Source organism: Marmota monax, unplaced genomic scaffold (assembly GCF_021218885.2).
Source record: "Marmota monax isolate L192 unplaced genomic scaffold, Marmota_monax_Labrador192_F-V1.1 WCK01_AAM20220418_F8-fsc00238, whole genome shotgun sequence".
Classification (NCBI taxonomy): domain Eukaryota; kingdom Metazoa; phylum Chordata; class Mammalia; order Rodentia; family Sciuridae; genus Marmota; species Marmota monax.
In genome coordinates this window covers 1,153,458-1,178,896 of record NW_026693175.1, presented here as the reverse complement: position 1 = coordinate 1,178,896, position 25,439 = coordinate 1,153,458, and the positions used below count along the sequence as shown (strand labels likewise).

The 25,439-nt window shown below is 48.0% G+C and overlaps 1 protein-coding gene and 1 non-coding gene across 2 annotated transcripts; both read right to left on the bottom strand.

The window, feature by feature from the left end:
• Ptcd3 (pentatricopeptide repeat domain 3) lies at window positions 1-25,385 on the bottom strand. Its single transcript, XM_046455989.2, has 24 exons — window positions 25,244-25,385; window positions 23,222-23,274; window positions 23,078-23,114; window positions 19,401-19,446; window positions 17,993-18,061; window positions 17,421-17,525; window positions 15,710-15,833; window positions 13,222-13,337; window positions 11,438-11,508; window positions 10,415-10,502; window positions 9,921-9,981; window positions 9,604-9,689; window positions 9,153-9,297; window positions 8,472-8,522; window positions 6,613-6,702; window positions 6,341-6,369; window positions 5,515-5,621; window positions 4,087-4,165; window positions 3,899-3,989; window positions 2,798-2,883; window positions 2,189-2,337; window positions 1,112-1,153; window positions 736-894; window positions 1-519 (listed from the first exon to the last, which is right to left on the bottom strand). The coding sequence occupies exons 1-24, from the start codon at window positions 25,348-25,350 to the stop codon at window positions 408-410; spliced, it is 2,103 nt and encodes a 700-aa protein (XP_046311945.1). The 5' UTR covers window positions 25,351-25,385; the 3' UTR covers window positions 1-407.
• Window positions 1,357-1,487, bottom strand: LOC124100464 (small nucleolar RNA SNORD94). Its single transcript, XR_006854304.1, has one exon. It is a non-coding gene; the product is annotated as a small nucleolar RNA SNORD94 (small nucleolar RNA).
• Window positions 25,386-25,439: the final 54 nt, after the last annotated feature.

The following is a 25,439-nucleotide window of genomic DNA, read 5'->3' as shown; positions in this document are numbered from 1 at the left end:
TACCAATCGCTGGGTTTACTTTGCCCCCCCCCCCCAAAATTGCCTGCCCTCGTGCTGGGGGACTGAACCCAGGGGTGCTCGACCCGCTCTTCCCGCCTCAGTCTCCCCAGCAGCTGGGATGACAGATATGCACACCACTGCACAACCTAAAATGGTCATTTCCAGGTTAACGAAGCCAAAATGACGTGACGTACTGCATGCAAAGCTCCAGACTATCCCCGAGACCCAGGAAGTCCCAGCATCCGGAGCGCAGGGGTCAGGTTTGGCATTGAGGGAGCTGGGAGGGTGGCAGCTGGGGGTCACTCCTTCAGCCAGTGCAGCAGCATGTCAACCGCGCCGCACGTCCACATCCTGCTTTCTCGGGCCACTGTGAACGCTCTGGCAGCGTGGCCAAGGCCAACTCACTTTCACCTGCCCTTGCTACTGTCACCATCACTGCTGTCCCTGTCGCTGCTGTCACTGTCACTGCTGTCACCGTCGCTGTCGCTGCTCAGAGCAGCCAGGCGGCCCAGGGCTTCCCTGTGGGGAGAGGCGAGGTGCTGCTGCAGTGTACCTGTGACGGGCGCCCGGTGGATTCCACGGTCCCAGTCAGCAGGCACCTGCAGTTGCCCCTCAGTGCACACCACGGGGTAGGAGAAGCCCAGCCCTGCCTGCAGGCCTCCCTGACCTCAGGAAAGAGGGAGCTGTGCCCTCTCCACGCAGAGGACAAGGGCTGCTCCCTCAGGCCCCACTCACTTCTGTTCTGCGCTGATTGCAAAGTCTGCCATCAACCTCTGGGTGAGCTCCTCACAGATGGGCAGGCTGAAGGCACTCGCCAGCTTCACGACCTCGAGGGCCTGGGCAGGGCTGCTGGACTCTTTCGCACTGTCCATGAACTCACGCAGCAGCTCGTTTCTATGAAGGCAAACAAGACACACACATGACCGCTGACCCTGCAGTGCTAGGTACTGAACTCAGGGATGGAGGCTTTCTGAGGCATGAAGGCGCAGCGCCCTCCAGGGTCACGCCCTCCACGTGCCCAGCGCCCAAATTGTGGGCCCCACGACTGGCCCCAGCCAAGCCCGCATGGCTGGCTCTAGCTCAGGTCAGCCAGGCCTGCCCGTCCACTCACCTAGGGATCTTATTGTGTTTCCTGAAAAGCCCCAGCATCCTCCTGTGCAAAAAGAGACCAGACACTGTGACCAGCAGAGCAGCAGGAGGCAGAGGGCCAGCGCCTGCCCTGCCCATCTTTCAGAACCGCCCCAACCCACACTCCACATGGTCAGTTCCTCAGGAGGTCTGGACGTGACCGGTGTCAGAAACTGCTGGTGCCACGTCCTTCTGCAGAGAACAGCTTTCCTCCAGGGTGGTGCAGAGCAGGCTCAGATCGCGCAGTCTCGTGTAGGTGCCGCCACCAGCCTGCCACGTGCAGGATGGAGGCAGACACACACACTCAGCTCCCATGACTCAGCTGAGGTCCGTACCCCTGCGCCAATCATCACAGCCTGCAGCTTGCCGCACCAGCCAACATAGGAAACGCACGTCTCCATCCCCAGAGACAGGCGTGTGGCAGAGAAGCCACCCATCTGAGTCACACAGGTAACCACCATACTCTGGAATGGCGGTTCCATGTTCAAGTCAGGAGGCAGGCACAGGGGCCACCCTTGCTTCCTGAACCTGAGAACTGACCACCTCTGAACCCAACACAAACTTGGCAGCTCTGCCTGCCTGTAGCTACCCTACGTGGAGCCTTCTGCCGACTTTCCTGTTACTGAAGGAAGGGACACCATTGGACACTGAGCCAGCATGAGGCGGTGCTGACAAACACACGGCCAGGGCACGCAGCACATGCCTTCCCACCAGTCCCACATACAGCCCACATGCTGAGGTAGAGGACAGTGCAGGCAAAGTGCTTGCAGGTAATATGTCAATAACCCAAGTGACCAAGGCATTTTCCAAAATGAACGTATCTGACCACTTTTTTCCATTTCCAAGCCCACAGACCCAGAAAGCAGAAAAGCCAGGTAGGAAAGAGAGTTCTTGGCCCATCTGAACCATGCCCTCTTCTCGAATATTCACCGTGCATGTTGGTGTTCCAAAACTCTGATTTTTAACCTGGAACCTCTAAGTTCCCATCCCAAACTCCCGCATTCAGGTTTGGCCTGGTAGGATAAGTGTTCTTCACACTCGCCCGAGGCTGGGTACTCACCAGGCTTCCTGGGTCCTCCTGGCCCGTAAAAGGAGGATGGCCACACAGTTGAGGGGAGTGGCGGGCCACTCGGGAGCAGTCTGCCTGGCTTCCTGGCTCTCATAGGTGGATCTGATGTCGGCAGCGCAGTCAGCAAATGCCGCCTGGAGCTGAAAGGCTGAGAGTCAGCAGAAATGCCCACCTGGTCCCCCGGGGAATTTAAGTTCAGGAAAAGCAGAGAACCACCAAAGGTCTCTGAGCCATGTGTTCTATCAGCTGACCTTGCTGCATGAACGGCACATAAGAAGTGACAGTAAAAAGATAAAGAGCCTGTCCTCAATCATTTGATCAACCATATTGCTCAAAGTCCACCATGCATTCTCTCGCTAAAGCAGGCTGCTGTTCACTGTCAGGACACTGATGGACAAGACACCCCCACTGTATGCTATAGGCCAGAAGGGACAGTGACTTCAGGAAGGGACTCTACTAACAGCAGTATATTTACATGCATCTTAACCCAAACCTGGGTTTGGGTGGCAGAACACTCCCAAGGGACCTCAGCACAGAGGTCAAGGCGGCTGGTGCCCGTGTACTGTAAGGGTGATGAAGCTGCAGCTGAGTCCTACTTACCTCCGCAGGGTGCTTATCCCTTGCCATGAGCATCAGGATCTCCTCTCTCAGGTTGCTGCGGTAAGTGTGGCCATATTCTTTACTGTCTTAAGAACAGAAAGAAACATGAGAGTGACCACCCAAGCAGCTTCTGGCTGGCCTTTGTCCCCTTCAGCTCCCACTTTTATCCTGTGGGGGTAAAAACAATAAGCTGCTGACGTCACCTATTCCAGGTTTACCCCAGAGTCCCAGAAAACCAGAATGACCCCAGAGTCCCAGAAGACCAGAGTGGCCTCCAGAGTCCCACAAGATCAGAGTGGCCCCCAGAATCCCAGAGTGACCTCAGAGTGGCCCAAGACCAGAGTGGCCCCAAAGTCCCAGAAGACCAGAGTTACCCCAGAGTCCCAGAGTGGGCCCCAGAGTCCCAGAAGACCAGAGTGACCCCAGAGTCCTAGAGTGGCCCCTAGAGTCCCAGAGACCCGAGTGGCCCCCAGAAGAGCAGTGAGGGCCAAACCCCACGTCTCAGCCAGTGCTCAGCACAGCAACCATGCCCTCCTGGTGCCACCAGCACCTCATGAGCTGCTGTCCCACAGCACCGGGGACCTCCAGGGCTCCCCCAGACATAGTGAAGGAGCGGAGCAGAGCAGGATTGCGGCCGCGGTTTCTCACACAAAACCAAGGTAGAGAAAAACCGGCTTCATACTAACATGGTGCTCGCCCAAGGCAAAGGGACGGATGTCCCAGTCTCAGCCTGCCGCTGACTTGCACGGGAGGAGATCAGGCTCACACACACGGCTGAGAGACAGGGACGCAGAGGAGCCAGAGTGACAGGCATGGACTTAGAGTCGGCCTGGGAAGAGCATGGCCCTCACCAGGTCACAGTAAAACAGTGACACAAGCCTGGGCCTGCTCCCCTCACCAGGGGATGAACATAGGCTACTCAACACAGCTGCACTTTCCTTAAACGATAGGAAACATAGCAGGTGACCTCGAAACAGACATCAAGGAATGTTTTCGATTCAGCCAAAATGGAAGTTTCTATCCCTAACAATAATGTTAGCATCTCAATCAAAACACAGGCCACTGAAGTAGGAACCGCCTCGACACAAAGCCAACACTGACCTTTCCAAATCTGAGGAATCACTTCTAGCCGATTGGCCACATCCAATGCTTGCAGAAGACCTATCAGCACTTGGGAATGGGGAAAGAAGACCTAATGAAGAGGAACACAGATACAATTTTAAAGCACTGATCAGTGGAGACACCCACAGGTCCATCTGCAAGGACAGGACAGTGATAAGCCATCTTACTGAAGGTACCAGGTCCTTGTACCACTTCAAGGTGACATCGATGTGTTCCATTAGACAAAGCAGACCGAAAAACTTGGAACTGTAATGGAGAAAAGAAGTATGTTTAGTCTAAAATCTCTACATCTAACCACAAGGTCATGATCAGTGAAGTCAGAGCAGAGTTACGCGATGAAGGCTGGGCAGTTTTCAGCATGCACACCAGTGTGACACACGGCTGCCCTGTCAACACCTGGCCATTCCTAGCTGCCTTGTCCATGCACTCCAGGTCTTGGCAAGCAGATACTGAAAGCAGTGTGTGGAGGGTCTGGGCACAAGAAAACAGTCCCCACATGACAGCAGGCTGCCCCTTAGGTTCACGTCCCCAGAGTTGTGGGATGGTATTTTTTAATGGTATAGGGATTGAACCCAGGGCCTCACGGACAGTGGACAAGCATGCACACCAAGCTGCATCCCCACACTTGCTTGTTTATATATTTATTTATTTTTGGTACCAGGGATTAAACCCAAAGGTGCTTAATCACTAAGCCACATCCTGGCCTTTTAAGACAAGGTCTTGCTGAGTTGCTTTGTGCCTTGCGAAGTTGCTGAGGCTGGCTTTGACCCTGTGACCTCGCTGCCTCAGCCTCTCGAGCCGAAGGGACCACAGGCGTGGGCCACATCTGGCCATCCCCGGCTCTTCTTTTAAATTTTACTCTGAAGCAATGTCAAAGTTGTGTAGGCTGGCCTCAAACTTGTCATCTCCTGCCTAGGCCTCCTGAGTAGCTGGAATTGCAGGCGTCCACCATGTCTGGCTTAAATTCATGTTTTTATCTGCCTAAAAGCAAACCCAATAATGTAGGCTCTCTGAGCTCCAGTACCTTTATTTATATGTGTTGTTGAGAATCGAACCCAGTGCTTCATACATGCTAGGCAAGCACTCTACCACTAAGCCCCAACCTCAATATCTTGAAATTTAAATAAAAGCAAGGTATTGGGAAGAAATCTTTAGGAAATTCCCACTACGACAATTTTAAAAAATATAAAAGGCATTAAGGAAAAAGAGAAGAAATTTTAAAGTGTTACAAAGAAAATAAAATCTCAAAGCATACACACCTGAGACTTTGAAATCTGGCAATTTAGGCACTGCTTTAATTTCTAAGTGCTCAATTAACACGACCTATTAAATAATAGGCATGCTGCCTAAAACCAGAGGTGAGATATGCAGGGCCAAGAATCTCCCACTTGCAAAATCTACTAATTAAAGGACCCATTTCCTCGGTCTGGGATTGTGGCTCAGAGGTAGAGCGATCACCTAGCACGTGCAAGGCCCTGGGTTTGATCCTCAGCACCACATAAAAATAAACAAACAAAATAAAGGTACTGTGTCCAAATATAACTAAAAAAATAAATATTAAAAATAAATAAAAAGAACACATTTCCTACACTTACTAATAGAAATTCCGACGAAGATCAGGTCCAATGAACTTCCGGTTGTCTCCCGTATTTAAAAGGCCATGTACTTCATAAGCAAGTTCTAGATCCTTGAGAGATGAGCACTGAAAATTTGCAAGCAGAATACTGATGTTTTATAAGGCAAATAGTGGCTCAGAAAGAAAAGTACAGCTCTCTTCAGAAATGCTTATATTGAATCAATTTACTGACAGCAAATAAGTTAAATAGGGAGAAAAATAAATCCCAAGCTTTGTGCATTTTATTTAAAATAATTCAATTTACCTTTAGAAATAAATCCTACAAGAAACACAGAGAGCCTTCAGTCCAGCACCACTGTACTTGCAAAACCCACATAAAATAACTAACTCCAAAGCCACCTAGGAGAGTGACAACTCTTCTCTCCTGCGAAACACTACTGTCAACACACACACCGTCAGGGAACAGGGTGTGAGCACACACACACTTGAGCACCCAGAGGCAAAACCAGGACAGCCACTAAACGGCAACACAAGCATCCCTGGGAAGCAGGCTGCACCCCATTCACACTAAAGCCACATGAAATTTCCCCTGATTAACATGACAAAATGAGACCAAAATAAAAATCAATTTTTACCAACTTAAAAGGTTAACTCAGAGGCAAACATAAAATACTCCAAAAGCTCATATGAACAGAGGCACCATGTGACTTAAAGTATAAACTTTGGAGAAAGAGGAAAAACAGAAGTGAAGACATGCCAAGACCTGTCTGGCCAGGGAGAGCCCCGCCCTCCAGTTAGGTCAGTTAAAACTGGGAAAATGAAGCTAAGCAAAGACTGGTACTCACGACACTCATGGCCGACTGAAAGAACATATCTGAAAAAGTCCACGGGAACTTTGGTTACAAGGAATAAAATGTATTTTCAAGTCAGTAACATTAATAAAACTTCTGACAACTAAGTAGGTTGTGTGCCAGGTAAAGTTAACAGAAAAAAAATGATGGGAAGTATACAGCCGGCCTTCTCAGATGTCACCACCCAAACCCTGCCCTTGCCAAGGCCAACCAGCATCAAGAGCTGCCAGCGGCCAAGAGGGAAAATCAGCGATTTCTATACATACCGTCATCAAGGTCCTTCGGAGAAAAAGCCTTTCCTGCTAATTCATTCACTATGTCATAGATGATGAGGGACGGTGCTTTTGCAGAGCTCCCTACAGAACAAGAAAGCGAAGAGGTTCACCAAATCCACTTCCTGCACCACCCCCAGCTCACAGCAGCCTGTACAAAAGGGCTGCCTCCTTCCTGCACTGAGCCTCGGACCTGGCCAAACGCCTGCTACAGGAACCAACCACTGCCCCTACAGAGCATAGTGCTCCTAAGACCCAAGTCAGCCTTTGTCCACAAGTTCCAGCCCTAGCCTTTGGCTTTCTGTCTCAGCCTCTTCTCAAGCAGCTCGGATATTCATTGGAGGGGAGCAAATCCCTGTGCATAACATACCCCTCACCAAACCAAAGTGCTTAGAAAAGGTCAACTGCACAAGAAATGGATCACATGAGCTCACTATTAACAGGTCAAAAAATTCACCTACAGCATTTCTGGTCAGATAATTCCCTACATTCCCTACCTCTCCACACCTAATTAAAATACCAGTAATAAGTGCAGGGCTATCTTGCTATGTTTTCCTGAAGCATGTGGCCATTTGCTAACATTCCTTTCTACTAGTTACACGTATTGCATTTTAAGTGTATTTCTTGTTACTTCGGGCTCTCTCCCTTGGGTAAGTCTACGAATTACTAATGCAGAAAGCCAACTGATGTATATAAGACCAATCAATACTCCCACGCCCACCACGGCCACAGCTGTCCATTTAGGAAATACAAACAACCTGGACTCAGGTGAGCAACAGGCCAAGTCGTGCATGATGGTAGAGAAGAGAAACAGCCTTTGGGCTCAGAGCACTGGCTTCACAGTGGTCTGATCAGGGCTGAGTAGAATTCTAGAGGTCACAGTTATCATGGAAACTTTCATCTGTCACCAAAATAAACCAGCTGCATATTTGTTTTTATCTTTTTAGTGGTAGATGGACAAAATACCTTTAATTTATTTATTTTTACATGGTCTGATGATTGAACCCAGTGCCTCACATGTGCTAGGCAAGCGCAGTACCACTGAGCCCCAGCCTCAGCCCCATGTTTGGTTTTTTCTTAAAGACAAAAAACCCCTTGCCTATAGATGGGGGTGAACACTTTGCAAAATTGGCCCTCCAAGGCAGAGAACGAGGTTCCTTCTGCTGTTTCATAAGACCTACCACAGGAAGGAATGGCTTCAGCTGTCACTTCTGAACTCAAGGGCTCCTTCTCAGGCTGGGGACAAGGGAGTAAGAACCTAAAGATTCCTCAGTGCCTGCGATGTGCCTTCGAAGCATGGGACAAGACACCATCACCACCCTCTTGCTGTCACTTGTCACCCTGTCCCTTTCTACAGGGGTGGTAACTAAATGAGAGAGCTGAAATTCAACCTGGTGTTCCAAGTGCCTCACACGCACAGCTCCCATAGGAACTGACCTAATGCAGGTGACAAAGGGAGCATGAGGTCCTCCCAAAGGCTACAAACACAATCACTGAGAATGGCGTACACAGGACTGCTGAGCCCTCTGGCACCAAAACTTTAAATTTTCCTTTCTTTTAATTAACCAGCCACATGTGGCTACTGTCTTTTGTACACACAGTTCTAGAGACCAAAAGGAACTCCAGACTGAAACCCTCTGTCCACCCTCTTTCCATTCCAACAACACGAGTACAATGTAAACCTGCCCTCCAGCTCCGAGCTCACATCTCACATCACAACAAGGTGACCACCTTAAGAAGAGCTTCTCGCTCAGGCTACAGGGGTTAATTTGTGAACTCTCTAATCTCACTTCACATGTACAGAAGGTAATCTGCAACAACTAATCACACAAACGTAAGATTATCATACATACCTGGTTGGTAGAACATCTGAATGATGTGGTGGTATGTTGCAAGCGAGGGTTCTCAAAACACCAGGTGGATGGAAACAATAAGAAATGGAAGTAAAAACACAGCTGTTCAAAATATAGCTCACTGCAGCATGCTGAAGGGATGTGAATGCTGAGGGACCCTGCCCGCTGTCTCAGTATCGCAGAGGTGGAAAAACCCGAGACGGCAGCCCCTCTCTAACACCTCACCAAGCAGACTCCCCGTGAGTAGCAGGACAAAATGGTGCAAAGTGATGCCCGAGCACCCTTCCACAAGCCCCTTCTGAACACGCCACACCAGCAGCATGTAGGTTCAACCCCTTGTCATAGGAAAATGTCTGTCATGCAATTTAAAGCTAACCAACAGTAATCAACTATCCTCAGAACCGAGAGCTATAAAACCGTACCTTAATTTGCTCTAAAGGACACCAAGATGAAAGTACTTTGGTTGTCCTTGAGAATCCACGGGGAAATGGCCCAGAGGATCAAACCCCAGAACCAGACCCTCAGAGGATCAAGGCCTCCTCGACCCCAGGGCTCTGAAGGGCCAACTGAGTACGCCCAGGTTGGGAAGAAACCCCTCACAGCACGCAGCCTGCACCAGAACGCACAGATCGCCTCTGCTCAGTCTCTGGCCCTCAGGGAGGACTCCAAACGCGCCCTCACCTATTCCAATGGCCTTCATCTCACGCAAGGTCTGCAAGGCGGGCATTCTCCCGAAGGCATGAAACCTCCGGAGGCATTTCAGAAGGGTGTTAAAAGTCTGCAGGTTTGGTTTGACTTTCTGCACAGACATGTGTTTCAGCAGCTCCTAGGTGAATCAGAAGCATGAAGTAGTTCTTAAGCCTGGGTGGACAATTTGTAATGAACGTCGTACAAAGGGTGTCAATGACAAAAGGAGAGAGAAATTTAGTGTTCTGGCTGTGTCTGAAGCAGGCCAATGATCATAGGCAACTCATCCGACAGGAACTTCACAACACACAACACAACAGCAACAATACTGACGTGAGGCAGTGACAGGGGTGTCCTGAACGCCTGCTGCACGCTCTAGTACAGAACGTCAGCCGAGGGCAGCGAGCACGGGGTGGTGTGGGCCGAGGCGACCCACCCTCCTTACCAGCATGCCGTTCCACTTCTCCTCAAACTTCTCGTTGGCCATCAAGGCTCTCGCTTCAATCAACGCGTTGAAGGTGTGAACATCAGCTGGAAAAGAAAACCAGAAAAACAACACCTGGGGCTGAGGCTCTCCTCTCATCAGTGGTCTCCAGCGTGTCCCTGGGCTAATCTACATACCCACATAACTGGACCTCTGGACCACAGCCACAGAGGAAGGCAAAAGGCAGGCCCATGACTGAGGCCAGACCCAAGGACTTCCCAAGGGCTCTTAGGAGAGGAGAAGGAGAGGAGAGGGTCAGGAAGAGCTGTCCAGCTCACCTCGGAGCCTGCTGTTCAGTAACTCGGTGTATAAGTCCAATGCCTGTGTGTATGCCCGGTGCTGGAAGCGGAGGGAAGGAGAAGGGTCATCAGCTGCTCCATCAGAGGCCTGCGCCCCCTACTGTTCCAGGTGGCAGTGTAGCAGGGAGCACCAGAGCAGCCCCTTCCCCAGGCTCTGCCTGGAGACTGAGGTGTCAAGTCTGAGGGTGAGGGAGGATCACACCACCATGTCCAGTGGGCAGAGGCTAAAACACCCCATGAAGCAGAGGACAGCCCCCGTGACAACCTGACCCAAAACATCAGCACAGGCTGAGCACTGCATCTGGAACCTCAATAGCCGCAAAGCCCAGCCATCATGGACAGATGCAAACATTCCAAATGCTTACTCCTGGTCCCAAGCCCTCTGCACAGGGATAAGCAACCTGTAGCTCTGAGGATAAGAAACCCGACCCAGTGGACTTTACAAAGGAACATAAATAAATAAAACCAAGTACCTTCACCATTCCTCGGATCATGGTGCAGTAGGAACGTGCAGTCTTCTCCGGCATTAGCGCGAAGATCCTCTCGGCGTTGTTTCTGGCTCTAGAGACAGGAAAACAAACAGGAGCCAGAGCGCAGGGCAGCCCATGCCCAGCTGCGGCAGGCACTGCGGGTCTACAAGCCCAGGCACCGCAGGCGCAGTCTCAAATCAAATGGTCCCAACACCCAGAGTGGGAGACACGGTGCCCTGGTCTCAAGGACCTTGAGTAAGCCACCCAGGGCTCTGCAGACATAAAGGCCAGCCTGCAACAGGGCGCGTGGTGCAGCAGCCCCCACCCCAGAAACTCCCAGGGGAACCACTGACAACAGCTGCTCAGATCCCGTCATCGTCTAGCAAATGCACGTCCCCTCTCCCTTTATTAGAAAGAGAGAGAGCACTTAATACAAATTACCCCAGGACGCGAGCCCAGACCCCAAACGCCATGCTCTTCAGCATTCCTAATCATCACAACCTAAGAAATCTGCCCCATCCTCTTCCAGACTCATCCCTCCCGCAGGGAGTCTGATGTCAACACACTTTCCCTTTCCAGACGGCCACACCTCCAGGTTTGTGTATGCTCTCAAATGCAGTCAAGTGTTACGCACAGTCCTTCAGAACTGTGGACACAACTACTTGGTTGGAAGGCCTAATTTGGCACCATATTCTAGCATCTGCATTTTTAGTAAATAAAAGCTTCAAATCTTTCAGAATTAGGGATACTTAATCCAAAGTAGCACTAGTAATGAGACCCCCACAGGAACCAAAGTAGGTGATGGCCACACTGAGCTAAATGGGGAAACCAAGACGATGAGCACTGCCTGAACGGTCTGTGCTGCAGGCTGAAGGTAACGCCCTTGGGAGAGACAAGGGTCTCTGTCACATGCACAGGACTCTGAACCTCACAGCGGCAGCAGATCACATCCTCCTGGGGGTGCTGGGGCACATCCCACCCACCCAGAGAAGCTACAATACAGGGTTCCAATTCTGTGTAACCTACTTCCAAGTGACTCCAGCCTGATGAGCAGCCTTCACACTGGCTCTTTTGTTATTTTCCTCCGTGGCCTGCTCCTGCAATGAAGCATCAACAGAAATAAAAGGTTAGACCACAGAAAGCACTCTCCCAGGCTCACCACTGAAAAGGCAGCAGGGACTCAGGAAAAAAAGGAAAAACAGATCCAGGAGGAGGCAAGAGAAACCCACCAAATGCTTGTGCCCAGACAAGCATCAGCAGAGGACAGAGGAAGAACAAGTTGGCTCCAGAGAAGGAGGAAAAGCCCAGGCCCTGAAGGGCCCAGACAAGACAGAGCTGGAACCGCACGCCAGAGCACAGCCTGCGTCTCAGAGGCCACACCTGGTTCCCCATCAGGGCACAAGCCAGCGAAGACACAGACCCAAACCCAGCACCAGGGCCAACAGATGTCGATGCCTCCTGGCGCCACACTGCCCAGCGCTGCCTGGGCTGGACAAGGGGACACTAGGAGGCCAGAAGGACTCGCGCACTACCCTGTGTCCTGCACTGCAGAACAGTTATGCTGACGAATGACCCACGCCCACTGCAGGCAAGCCCAGCGCTCAGAGAGAAGCACTTTCACAAAAACACAGGTTGAACATCCCTTTGTTCAAGATCCTGGGGACCAAAAGTCCTTCAAATTTAAGATCTTTTGCATTTCGAAATACGTGCATGTATATAACGAGATAGCTTGGGAATGGTCCAAGTCTAAACATGAAATTCATTTGTGTTTCATCCACATCTTAGACACTAAACAGTGAAGGTGATTTTATGTAATATTTATTTCTAGTACCTGAGATGACTCCAAGTAGTCCTGTGTGGATTTTCCACTAGTGGCACTCAGAAAGTTCAGATTTTGGAGCATTTGCCTTCAAAAACTTGGGTTAGGGATTTGAGACTAGGGATGCTTGCCTGTACCTTGCTGTACACACTGTCCCACTTAGATAGTGACTCTATCCACACTCAGCCATGCATGAGTGGTCTTAAGATGACTCACACCCACCTACCCCCTCAAAGAGTTCAGCACACACTAGTGGACGGATGTGGATTACGTTCAGTACCTCAGCAATTATGGGTATAAAGACCACAAGAACAAGGCCAGCCTTGCTTCTGCTTACTTGATACAGAGGGTTCCTTGGAATCGACTTCCAGAAGAGAAACCTGTGGGTTGAGAGGCTACGTACAAATCCACCCAAGCAACCCTGCACACAGGCCCAGTGCCTTTCTCCCTGCTCTTCCACACGTGCATGCCGGAGGGTGCCAGCGCCACACAGGCTTTCCCTGACCACCAGACATCATGCTGGCACCGTAACTGACAGAAGGGCATTTCGGGTCAGAGCTTTGCCTGAATATGTAGTAGGTGAACACAAAATTTTCAAAGAAGGTGGCTAGGGTTAAAATAATCGTACGCCCCCTCCCACCATACTGGGAACTAAACCCAGGGTCTTACCCAAGCTGGACAAAGTGCTCTACTACTGAGCTACAGCCCCAGCCCTTTTTATTCTGTGTTAAGACAATGCCTGCAAAGTTGCTGAGCCTGACCTCCAACTGTGATCCTCTTGCCTCAGCCCTCAATAGCTGAAATTACAAGTGTGCACCACAGCACCCAGCTCTCCTTCCACTTTGTATCAAAGCCATTTTATGATAAATACCAAACCATGCCATGCCTCAGTACAAACCTCGTACAACCACACTTACACGTGGCATGGGAACCCATCTAATTTCAAGAAAGAACTTTAAAAAGAATAAAAAACAAGGCAAAAAGCCATTACCAATTCTTCTGACTTCTCAGTTTGTTGAAAATAAAAATCAGCTGGAGGTTCTTGGTCACCATAGTAACACAGTAAATCCAAGAGACTGTTGGTTGCTTCAAGGGATACAGTAGTTCCTGTGGGTAGGAGAATAGAAGGGAAAGAAACCTTCAGACACCCAAAAACTGAAACCCGCACATTAGAACTCTCTACTTAGGGCTGGGGATATAGCTCAGTTGGTAGAGTGCTTGCCTCACATGTATAAGGCCCTGGGTTCAATCCTCAGCACCACAAAAAACAAACAAACAAAAAACAACAACAAAAAAAGAACTCTCTTCTTATTTCTGTTAGTGTGCTTTCGGATACATACTTAATATATCCCACCTTACCAATTTCTGAATATGCATGGACTCAAACACCTAGACTGATAAGAGAGCAACAAAATCCCAACTACCCTCAAAGTCTAACATAAAAGATTAAAATACAAGAGGAAGGCTTAGCTTGAGCCCAGTTACTTCATGTACTTACATACTTAGAGATGCTATCTCATGGCTTTAACAATCATTTCCTACAGAACACTGCCAATTACTGCTAGTTACCCTGGCCCAGACCCATGTGAAAACACACACACACACACATCCCTCCACCAAACCACTGGCCCAGAAATACGAGCATAACTGCCTAATTAGATCAGTCTTTTAAAAACTGTTGTGAAGGGCTAGGGTTGTGGCTCAGTGGTAGAGCGCTCACCTAGCATGCACAAGGCACTGGGTTCAATCCTCAGCACCCACATAAATGTAAAGCAAAAATATTGTGTCCACCTAAAGCTTAAAAATAAATATTTTTTAAAAAATTAATCTTCCATAAGTAAGTCCTACAGAAAAATAAACATTAAAAAAAAAAAACTTGTGAAAATGTTATGCTCCTATTTTGGCACTCATTAAAAAGGGAGAGACTGGGTGTGGTGCTGAACACCTGTAATCCCAGCGACTCGGGAGGCTGAGGCAGGAGGATCGCAAGTTCAAAGCCAGCCTTAGCAAAAGCAAAGAGCTATGCAATTCAGTGAGACCACGTCTCTGAATAAAATACAAAGCAAGGCTGGAGATGTGGCTCAGTGGTGGAGTGCCCCTGGGTTCAATACCTGGTACATCCCCTACCTCCTCGCCCCCCCCAAAAGGGAGAAAGGACAGAGAAAAGATGAGAGATAATAAAGCAACTCAAGGGCCGAAGTTGTGGCTCAGCATATGAGGTGGTGGGTTCGATTCTAAGCACCACATAAAAATAAAATAAAGGTTATCGTGTCCACCTACAACTAACACAAATTATTTAAAAAAAAAAAAAAAGGCAACTCAAGCTTCTAACAAAATACACTAAAAATTGTAAAACTGCCCACTAGGAAACTGAAAAATGCAAACTGCAGAAGAGGCGGGTGCAGGCTACGGAGCGACCCTCAGTCTCAGCACTATGAAACCCTGGGACATGGCTTTTGAGGCAGTTTCCTTTATAAAGTTACCATAGGACACTCCAGCTCACAAGGTGCCACAGGATTAGGTACGTGGGAGGCCTAGCAGAATATCTGGCACATACTAAGTGTTTGATAACAAAGTTTTCTACAGTTCCTCCCTGATGCACTGGCTATTACTGAGCTATGGTTCTGACAAACTGTCTTTATAGGATGCTCAGTGAATATCTGCACACACCCATGCAGTGGGGGTGAAACTAGAAAGAGAGGAGCCTTAACACCAAGAACTCTGATCAGGCTCTTGGCAGGTGCTGCTCACAGAGTCACTGTCTGCTGCACACCTGGTGTTAGTAGGCCACACAATAAGACTGGCACACAGCATTATGCAGATGTTTCTTGTGTTCAAATGTGTACTGGCTAATTTCAGCTCATTTTCCATCTCTTCCATGCTTACTGGATTTTTATGCTTCAGATTCCAAAACCATAACTCTTGCCAGCTGACGGGGATGACTTGCAGAGCTCCTCAGTCATGCTCTCCAGTTGTGTCTTCCTGGAGGCCCATCAGATCTAACTCAAGAGTGCACAGGATTGATTGTAACCTAGAGGCCCTGAGGAAATGAGTGACTTTTTCTAGGTCACAGATAATTCAGTTAGAGCTAGCACCAATATCAAAGTCCCCAATCCCAGCTTAGTGTGCTTTCTTTTTGGAGTATTTGTCAACTGTGTGTGGTCCTGCCTTCCAAATACAAAGGGTCCAGGAAAACTCAATTCAGTACGTTCGGATCTCAGGTTAGAGGTGGACACTAAGAACGGCTATATCACTTCTCCACAGTGCCACAGTACAAGGGCACAACAAATCAACAGGGCTGAAACTCTACCTTCCTGTGCAGCCAGAGCAGAATGTCAAACATGGTTTGTTAACTATGCAAACGGAATCGACACAGCCATCCAACAGAAGGCACAGAGCCCCTACCCTTCACTCAACATTAACTGGCTCATGCCACTGCAATCTCTGTTCCCAGAGCAGCTTTAACCCAACTGCGTCACCTGCTTGCAAGAGCTGATCAAACATGTCCACAGCCGCCTTCACTTTCTTGAGCTTTATCCGTTCCTTCAGGGCAGCTTCGCTTACATCTTCGATCTGAGGCTCAAAGTACTCTGGCATTAAACACTGGGAAGACAAGATGGTGGACATTACAATAGGAGGCAAACGGGACAGGACAGCCACACAAGATGTCTACCCACAGGCAAAACCTTAGAGCCCCATGCACTTTCCTGCACCAGATATCAGCCAGCTCCTAACATGCACGCCTCACTAGGAAACCCAACTAGAAACCACCAAGGACAGACACAAAACCTTTTCTCCACTCCAAAACAGACTACTCAGCATGGCCTACCCTAAGATTTAAAAACACCCTAATGTAACCGTTCAGGAAGACCCCTGCTTCCAACTAAACTCCCGGCTTCAGGCTGACTGACTACATTTTCCCTGCCAAGACCTTCTTCCTCCTCCAGGCCCAAGCTTGGTTAAAGATGTCAGAGGACATCTAGTTCCCTCAGGCAGAGAACCTTCATCCTGAATGGTTTTTCTTCTACACATTCAATACAACCAAGGAATACTGGCTTCACTTATTGACTAATTGATTCCAGTTCTGTAGAATGGGTACTACTTTATCCCAGACACTCAGGTGGGCTTCATGGACACAGAGATGAAAGAAAGGCATTCTACCCTCCCAGTCTAATGAAGGAAGCAGATACAGAAATCATGACAGGGCCGAGGATGCAGCTCAGAGGCAGAAAGTTTGCACAAGGCCCTAGTTCAATCCCCAGCACTGGCAAAAAAACAAACAAAATACAATATAATGTGAATGTTACTGCCCACCACACACAAGTAGGGGACCCTTGGAAGGCTTCACACAAGAGTGGCTCCAGAGCTGAACCAAGTAACTGTCACAGGAAAAGTAACTGTCAGTTAAGTAACTGGAAAGTAACTGTCAGTCAAAGACAAAGAGGAAAGGGCGGGCCAACAAGTGGTCACTCCACGGCTGCCACTGTCCTAGCTCAGGACTGTAACATTTTCACAATCACACTGGCTTCCTAATCTGTCACTGGGAGTCACAGCATGAGATGGGCAGGCTATCCTTAGGTCTGAGTTCTGGGCAGCAGGGTGACGTGAGAGGAGACAAGATGACTCTCCAGATTAGCTTTCCGCTCGCGGAAAGGTGCACCAGCTTTGCTCTCCATGTGCTGATGCAGAGCACACGACCCAGCACACAGCAGGCGCTGCATAAACGCTCACCACGGGGCTAAAGGACAGAGAGGCTGTAGGAAACAGGAAGTTCCAAGCACAGGGGTCGGGGCTGGATGTGCAAGAGGCCAAGTGAAATGCAAGAGCTGCTGATGCAGCAGAGCACACAGGAGGGAGGTGGTGACCATCACGCAGGGCAGACAGGTGGGAGGTGGCGACCATCACAGGGCAGATGGGTAGGAGGTGGTGACCAGCACGCAGAGCCTGGTACACCCATGCCTGAGCAGTGCAGAGACCGAGGAGCAGCACAGAGGGAAGACCCCAGAGTGAGGCGTCACAGAAGTCCAAACAGAGAGACAGCAGGATGAAGAGCAAACGCATGCAAAAGGCACTGAACAGTGAGTAAAGCTTTCACTCACATATTGAGGACCAAGAGCTGTCACTGGCCACCACACTTGGTCTAAGTCACATTTATATAGTGTTACGTGAAAAAGGCACCACCCTCCTTACCAGTATATGAGGTTCAGCTATGTCCTTCTGGAAATATTTGGGATGTGAATTAATAATAAACTTTGCTGCATTCTCCCCAGACTTCTTCGCCAATAAAAATGAACGCTGTATAAAAAAAGATTTAGATACAAATTGGAATTTGCATGTAATTTAGACTCAAATAAGTTCAAAGGTAAATTCTGAGCAAGAATTATTCTCCCTCCACAAGAAAGGAAGCCACAATACACGGACTCCCAGTGAGAACCCCAATTGCAGGGCCTCCCACACTCTACTGAGTGGGCCCGACTTCAGGCCCCGTGCAGCACATCTTGACGTGTACAAAAACAACACAGCCTCACCGAATCATCCGCTCCGTGTGAAAAAGTCCTAACATAAAAAACCAAGCCAAAACTCTCCAGAGAAAAAAATCAAATTCTTTTTGATAAAAGTAGTTAAAGATTTATAAAGTCCACCAATTTATCAGCATCTACAAACTTTTCAAAGGTTTCTATAACTGAATTATGTATGTACTCTTATACACAAACCAGTAAAATAAAAAAACGGCATCAGAAAAGTTGCATGAACACACTCACCGACTCCACAGAGGACGTTGGTATAAGGTAAGGGTCATCTTGAAATGTGTAGGGGACGGCCGTGGGGTCCTGAGGAAAAGACACAGGCACTCTTCCAGCTAGACCGTTAAGACCTCCCAGCAGGGTGTTGTGGCACACATTTGTAATTCCAGGGACTCAGGAAGCTGAGGCAGGAGGCCTGCAAGTTCCAGACCAGCCAGGGCAACTGAGCGAGAGCCTCTCTCAAAAATTAAACAGATCTAGGAGTATAGCTCAGTGGCACAGCACCCTGGGTTGGGAGAGGTCTCATCAGTGATCACAAGTTCTGCACAAGAAGTCTTAATATATACTCATATGCAGGAACATATACACGTGGGTACACATTAAAATACACACATCCAGAGACAGAAGCCACACACATCGACACCTATACTGTCCCATTGGCTCTGCAAGAGTTGCGTAAAATTATGCACACCTCAACGCAGATAATGGCCCAAACCCAGGCCACTGTTAAGGTGCGAGTGCACTGTCACTGGGACCACTGAAGGATCCTCTGCTTTACAAAGTTCTGCACCCACTCTGTGGAACACGATTTCCTGCACAGTTCCCTCCACCAAATGCAAGAAACCACTGGGCCCTCTGAGCTGTGCACAGCAGTGTCCCAAGGCTCTATACTTGTCAAAGCTGCCCTCCAGCACTAAGGTCCCCACTTAGAAACAGCAGCACAATCCCTCCTCTACTGTCCTCCTAGGCTCATCCTACTGGGGCCTTAGGGCTCTGTTCACAGTGAAAGCTCAATTTATATTTGGCAGCTCTCCTCTGTGCCTAAGGGCCTCCAGGGCCTGAGGCCCTTAAGGGAAGGGGCTCTTCCTGGGACCTGGAGGCAGGTTTCTTTCTCCTCCTCCTGCACTAGGTTTCTGCAGCATTGTGAAAGCCCCACCTCAGCAAAGCTCCTTTCATCTGGTTCTGCTACTCACTGCCAAGCTGCAGCCTCGTGGCAGGGGCACTAGTTCTCCAAGCTGGCACAGGGACCACATCTATGGTCACCAAGGCACCATCCCTCAGACACAGGCATTTCAACAAGGTCGACCAGTGATTCTAACCCACTGGTGTGGAGCTGGAGGTACAGTTCAGCAGTATACTTGCCCAGCATGCACAAGGCCCTGTGTTCAAGTCCCAGCACCTTAAAACAATCCTTGGTATGATGGAAAAACACGACAGTCAGAAACAAAGGGCGTGGAGCTAAGTGAAGATTTTAACATAGGAAACAGCCTGGCCAATCACTTTAATGGCCTTAAGTTTTCCCACTTTTCAAATGAAAAGACTGGATTAATTTTAAATAAACTTCATGGATTTGCAATACTTTAATTCTGAATAATGAAGATCAAATGTGTTAACAGCCACGTTAAAACCAAGAAGTCCCACTTACCCTGTTGACTGTGGATGCAAGCGCCTGAAGAACAGCCACTTTATCCCTAGGAAAAGAATCACAGATTGACCCTAGTTGGACTCCTGACACGATGGGAAGGAGCGATCAGGCAGTTACCTGTAACAGCTCAGGCCTGGCCTGGCGACCGTACCTCCCGCTCAAGATTGCAAGCTAGAAGACAGGGCCAGGTCCTCTTGTTCTGCCTGCAGGTGGTCAGCACATGCCCTCCTCACTGTCTGTACCCACCCAGAGCGAGCGATGTGCACTCTCGCCTCCTCACACCACTTGCTGACTTCCTCTTACTCCCTCCCTGTGCATCTGGGTTGCAGCTGTGTGGACACCCTTGTCTTACTGCCAACAGTGGCTCTTCCTCAGGCCACGAGAAGAAACCACAGGCTCCACCTGCAGCTATGGAGTCACAGCCCCCAGATACACAGAGGATGGCCTGTGCCTCCTCACTGGACTCCCAGAGGACTCCAATGTGCCTCCCAGCGTGGGGCAGCTCTCCACCACACACAACCCCACAGGAGAACTGCAGGACAGCGTCCTGGGCACCTGTCACTCAGCTATTGGAAAAGGCTTAACTGGCATCAAAGACAAATGACATAATTTGGTTTCAATTCTATTTTTAACTCCTGTGTTAGATTTAATGTGGTCCATTTCCAAGAGAATTACAATAAATTTAACAAACCAGAAGTACTGTTTCTAATTAAAGTTTGACCTAACATTCATAAGAACATAAGTCACCAGAGACCAAAGAATAATAGAGCCAAGTGTGATGGCACACGCCTGTAATCCCAGTAGCCTGGGAGGCTGAGACAGAAGGATCATAAGTTCAAAACCAGCCTCAGCAATTTAGTGAGGACTTAAGCAACTTAGTGAGACCCTGTCTCTAAATAAAATGCAAAACAGGGCTGCGGATGTGGCTCAGTGGTTAAGAGCCCTTGGATTCAATCCCTAGTACTAAATAAAAAATTTATATTAATCCCCTGATGCACATAACATCCACTGAATTTTCTATCAATTTTTAAGTCACATGTATATAATTCCAGCACATGATAAAGAAACACTCTCTCAGCGCTCAGGATTCCTTAACTAAACCCTACACTGGCATAACTGAGTCTCTTCATAACGTACTAACAGATGGCAGTGAAAAAACTCACGGATTACCACTAGTTCTTTTTAAAAAGGGTTGTTTTTAGAAGTCATCACAACGAACATATTATCTTTGAAAAGTAATCTAGGTTTACAAGAACCTAAAGTGCCTGGTATCACCTTAAGATCTCATCCACGAGGCTGGTATAATCCCAGGATTTTCATAGGTACTTTTACACAGACATATATCCATAAAAGAAAAATCATGTCACTTTACACGTTATAAAAGTTCGAATGTACTATTCCCGGCATAACAGATCTAATTAATTCCTTTAAATGTCACATTATATGATGACCATTTTTACTATTCACTTAGTCATTGATGGGCATGCAGGTTGTCTCCATTTGCTACTATTCCCAGGTATGGAGAATATGTTCCCTCACATCTCTGGGTATATATGCAAGTGTACTTCTTGCCAATCAGTGTTCACATTTAAAAATTTTGACTCAAAAAATTTCCCTCCAGTCATTCCAATTTTCTGGTCCGTCAATAAATATATGTAGCTCTCATCTCTCTACATCCTCTCCTTGCTAATCTAATAGGTTTTAATTTACATTTCTTCAATGAGTCCAGTTGCCTATGCACTGATCATAATTGGCTCCCACTCTCTCTAAAGTAAGTGCCCAGTTCAGATTAACCCGTTCAGAACACTGCCTTTATTGCATCATATTCACATACAAACACTCACCATTACTCTCAACAATGTATCAAAGTCTTCTCGGCACTTTTGTTATCTGGGAAATCAGAGCCTTAAAATGCCTCATCTCTACAATCAGGCAACAGGAATTTGTCCTAAAAACATGGAGTCCTGACCTGGAAGTCAGAGGCTCTAGCAGGGACGAAGCACTCTTTTGGTAAAGCGACAGAATACAGATTTGGGGCTTTGGGAGCCAAAGGGTACTGTCTAAACTACTCAGCTCTGCCAGTGTGGCATAAAAGCAGCCAGACAATATGTAAATAAGTGAGATTGTGCTGCCCAAAACATGTAACACGAATTTGAATCTCATGTAATTTTTATGTTACCTTGTCTTCTTTTGATTTTCCCAACTGTATGAAAACATAAAAATCATTTCCAACTTGGAAAACACAAAACCTGGCCTTCGTCTGCTGACCAGTATTAGCTTCCTCATTTCCCTGTTCTATTGGCACCTTCTCCCCAGGCTGGCCTGGACTCCGACCACTAGGTGCATCACAATCACATGCCCCTGCCTTGCTGGCCTCTGTATCTGTGGGCCACATACTTTATGATCCATAAGAACTACTGGCAGGAATATGCATTTTTAGCAAAATCCCTAGGTGATTCTGATGCCAATAAGATGACTCCACCCATTCGAAGACACTGGTAAATGTCTACATTGTCAAAAGAAACCAAAGCAATGAGCACAACATGCCCACTCTGGATATCACATTCCACATCCCTCTAACTGTGTGCATGTTCCACACTGACAGGACTACTGGGTGAAACATGTGAAGGTGACTCAGCAAGGTCGCAGCACACCCTCTGAAAGCTCCCTGTTCTGGACTTCCTGCAGGTCACTCCTCGGGCCAGAGGTAAAATGGGTCAAGGGCTTTGGACTTTAATGCCCTCGGGGGACTGTCTCATTTGTGGATAACTACATTCTTCTCTTGGTTCTGATTTTCGGTCCAGGGAAGACAGAATTGAACTTTAGTGTATCTGTATGATGAAATACTACATGGCTGCTAAAAATTAAAGGCCGAGTATAAAAATTACATCTAACAGTTCAATTCTAAAGTCACACGCTCAGCTTATATAAAAAAAGACCACACTGCAACACTGGAAACAGCCATCTCTGCAACAGGCACTGTTTGCAATGCCCTTTTAACCCCTTAGGTGGGCACTATGGTTATTCACACTTCACTCTGGCAGGAAGTTGAGCGATGTGGGACTGTCAGTGATTCTGTTTCCTTTTTGCATGTTAGAGCTTTCACTCCATTCCTCTTTTGACCATGACCTTGCTTGCTTTTGTAATTTAACAAAGCCTTTTTTTTTTTTTAAATGAACCTGAGTCTTTAAGTTACAATCAGAATTCTAAGACTTGGCTTTTTGAGGGACCTTTAAGTGTATTCAACAAAATCATATTACAACAAGCAGTACTGAGAAGTTTTAGTTCTTACATATTCAACAATTGCTGTGTAAGCGACACAAGGCAATCTGTTTAAGGATCTACCCAGTGAATAAAAGAGCTAACTTCTGTCTGGTTTCCCAATCATGTGAGAGAGAACTCACTTAAAAAAAAAAGAGATTGATCTAATATTGAAACTCCTGATTAACCACTGCTCCGTACACACTAGCTCAGACAGTTCAGAAGGTCTCTGAATGTCTAAGTCAATCTCATTCTTCGCTCTCCACCCATCTTCCTGTCTGACCTTCACACTCCCAGGTCTCTCCCCTCTGGCTACTCCCTTAGCACTCCACATCACCACTCCTAAACTGACCCTCATATCCACTCACACTAAGCACACAATCACTTATGGAATGAACAACAATTTGAATACTTACCAAGTTTTCTTCTTTGGAATGACTACTTGTTCAATTCCTTAATGAGAAGAAAAAAATGAATCAGTTTCCTACTATTATAACTACAACAAAATACAACATGTGGATTAAAAATTGGAACTACTTCAATAGTTTTCTTAAACATACCTGTTACACCAGTTCCTTCATCCTTTGGTAGGGCTGCACTCTCAGAATAAAATCTGCAAACAAATAAAAACCTGAAAGCTAATGCTCGTCAATCAATCAGCTTACCCTCACTTATGTGCATTTTGAGCCCAAATTTTCCAGTTACCATGGATCCAACAGACTGGATAACTCTATGTATAAGTCAATGTATGCCAAGAAGACATGGCCTAATCAGCATGTGGCACTATTACTAGAGAATGAGTACAAGATACAGACACAAAACAGTCAGAATTTTTGAACCAAGAAATTTCATCATAAAAAATTAGAAAAGAGAAATTTTTAATAGCACTAAACAATCTAAGCAGCTGGTTTAAGATACAAGGTACTTTAACTCTGGGGACTCAGAATACTTTGAGGTTAAGAGGAACAATTTTGTGATCTTGCCCTTATAAACAGGCCTACCTCTTTGTAGCAATCTATCATGGCAAAGCTAAGATCACCAATGACCTTATACCCCACTTTCTTCAACAACCAAGAACATACTAAATACATGAGACATAATTTAGACTTGGAACTGCTGACAGCTTCCCAGAGACTCAGAAATTGTTATTTACCCCAAATACAGAATCACTGATGCTTGATTCAATTTTCAAATGTCTCATTCGGGATAACTATATTTCTACTTTATTAACATACTAAGAAATTAATCAACACCACATAGACAGTATGCACAGCTGATATTATCCTGTGGGTTTTTTCATACTGGGGATTGAAACCAGGGCTCTCTACCACAGAGCTACTACTCGACTCCTTTCATTTTGTTTTAAACTTTGAGACAGGGTTTAAGTTGCCCATGCTGGTCTCAAAACCATGATCCCCCTGCCTCAGCCTCATGTGCTGCAGGCTTGTGCCACGTGGCCCAGCTTTGAATATTCCCTTCTTAAACAGCATCCAAACTACCTAGATAAGTAAGCTGGGATAACATATTAAAAAAAAAACAAAAACTTCCTCTTTGAGTGTCTGTCTCAGGCATCATTTTAAAATATTACCTGTCTATGCTAAGGATGTTTCAGAAAAGGATTATTTTTTTTTCCCAACCACACCGTTTCTGAACGAGAGATCAGTATTGCCTTGACCATCAATGCTAAAGGCAGGTGCTGTGTCAGGCAAAGAAAACAGACATAAGAATGTCAACTCTAGGCAAGAGCAGGAAAACAAGCGCTAGGATTGAATCGCGGAGGGTTCTGCAACACCAGTAGAGGTGACTCCTCCTTTTTGAGGGTAATTGAGGAAAGGACATGTAAAACACACATGGTAAGTTACAAATCCCATTTATTCCGCAGAATTTTTTCCGATGGTTCTAATTAGTTACAATCCACTCATCAGAAAATCTGTCTATTATCCAACCTGGGAAAATGCAAATATCGAATCTAACATCAGGCTTTTCTTGGGCTGGGGTGGGGCAGCTCCGCGGTCGAGCGTGAGGTCCTAATTCAATCCCTTGCATCAGCCACCAGGTAAAGCAAGCAGGCCTCCCTCGGGTTCTCGCCCCTCGGGACGGCCTCTCATTTCTACAAGCCACCTGTGTACTGAGCTCAGCGGTTACGTGGACAGGGGCATGTCTCAGCCCTGCTCCAGGACCGAAACGTTACGTGATCAGGCATTTGGGGCTTTTCCGTTTTTATAAAGGCGGATGATTTCCTCGTCGAGGTCCCGCGGCGGTGCAGCGCACGTGGTCGCCGCCGACGGCTTCCTCACTCGGGAACGTCTACGAGTGCTCGGGATTCTCGCGCCGCGGCTGAACTGCGGCGGGGCGGCGACTTCCTAACTCCGGGGGCTGGCAGCAGTCCCCCACTGCGCGGCCATCCACGCCAGCAGTCCCCTGCTCCGCGCAGGTGCTGGCCGCGGGATTGCAAAGAGCCGACGGCGAGCCACCGAGCTCGCGCATGCGCTCGCCATCAGTGCCGCCGACCCCGCAGCCCCCGGGGAAGCCGGGCCAGCTTGATCCAGGCCTCGCTCGTGGATACCCCGCAATGCTCTCACCTGCAGCCGTGTCCCGGCTCACACACACCCGCCCACCGACCCCGCAGAGGCAGACGAAGGGCGCCGCGGACGCTCAGACAGCGCGCAGAAGCCGCCGCCGCCGCCATTCCGCCGCCTCGCAGAGCGTGCTGGGAAAGCGCGCCTCCGACCCGGGCCTGGGAAGCAGGAAGCGCCACCGGGAAGGGGGGCGCGTGCA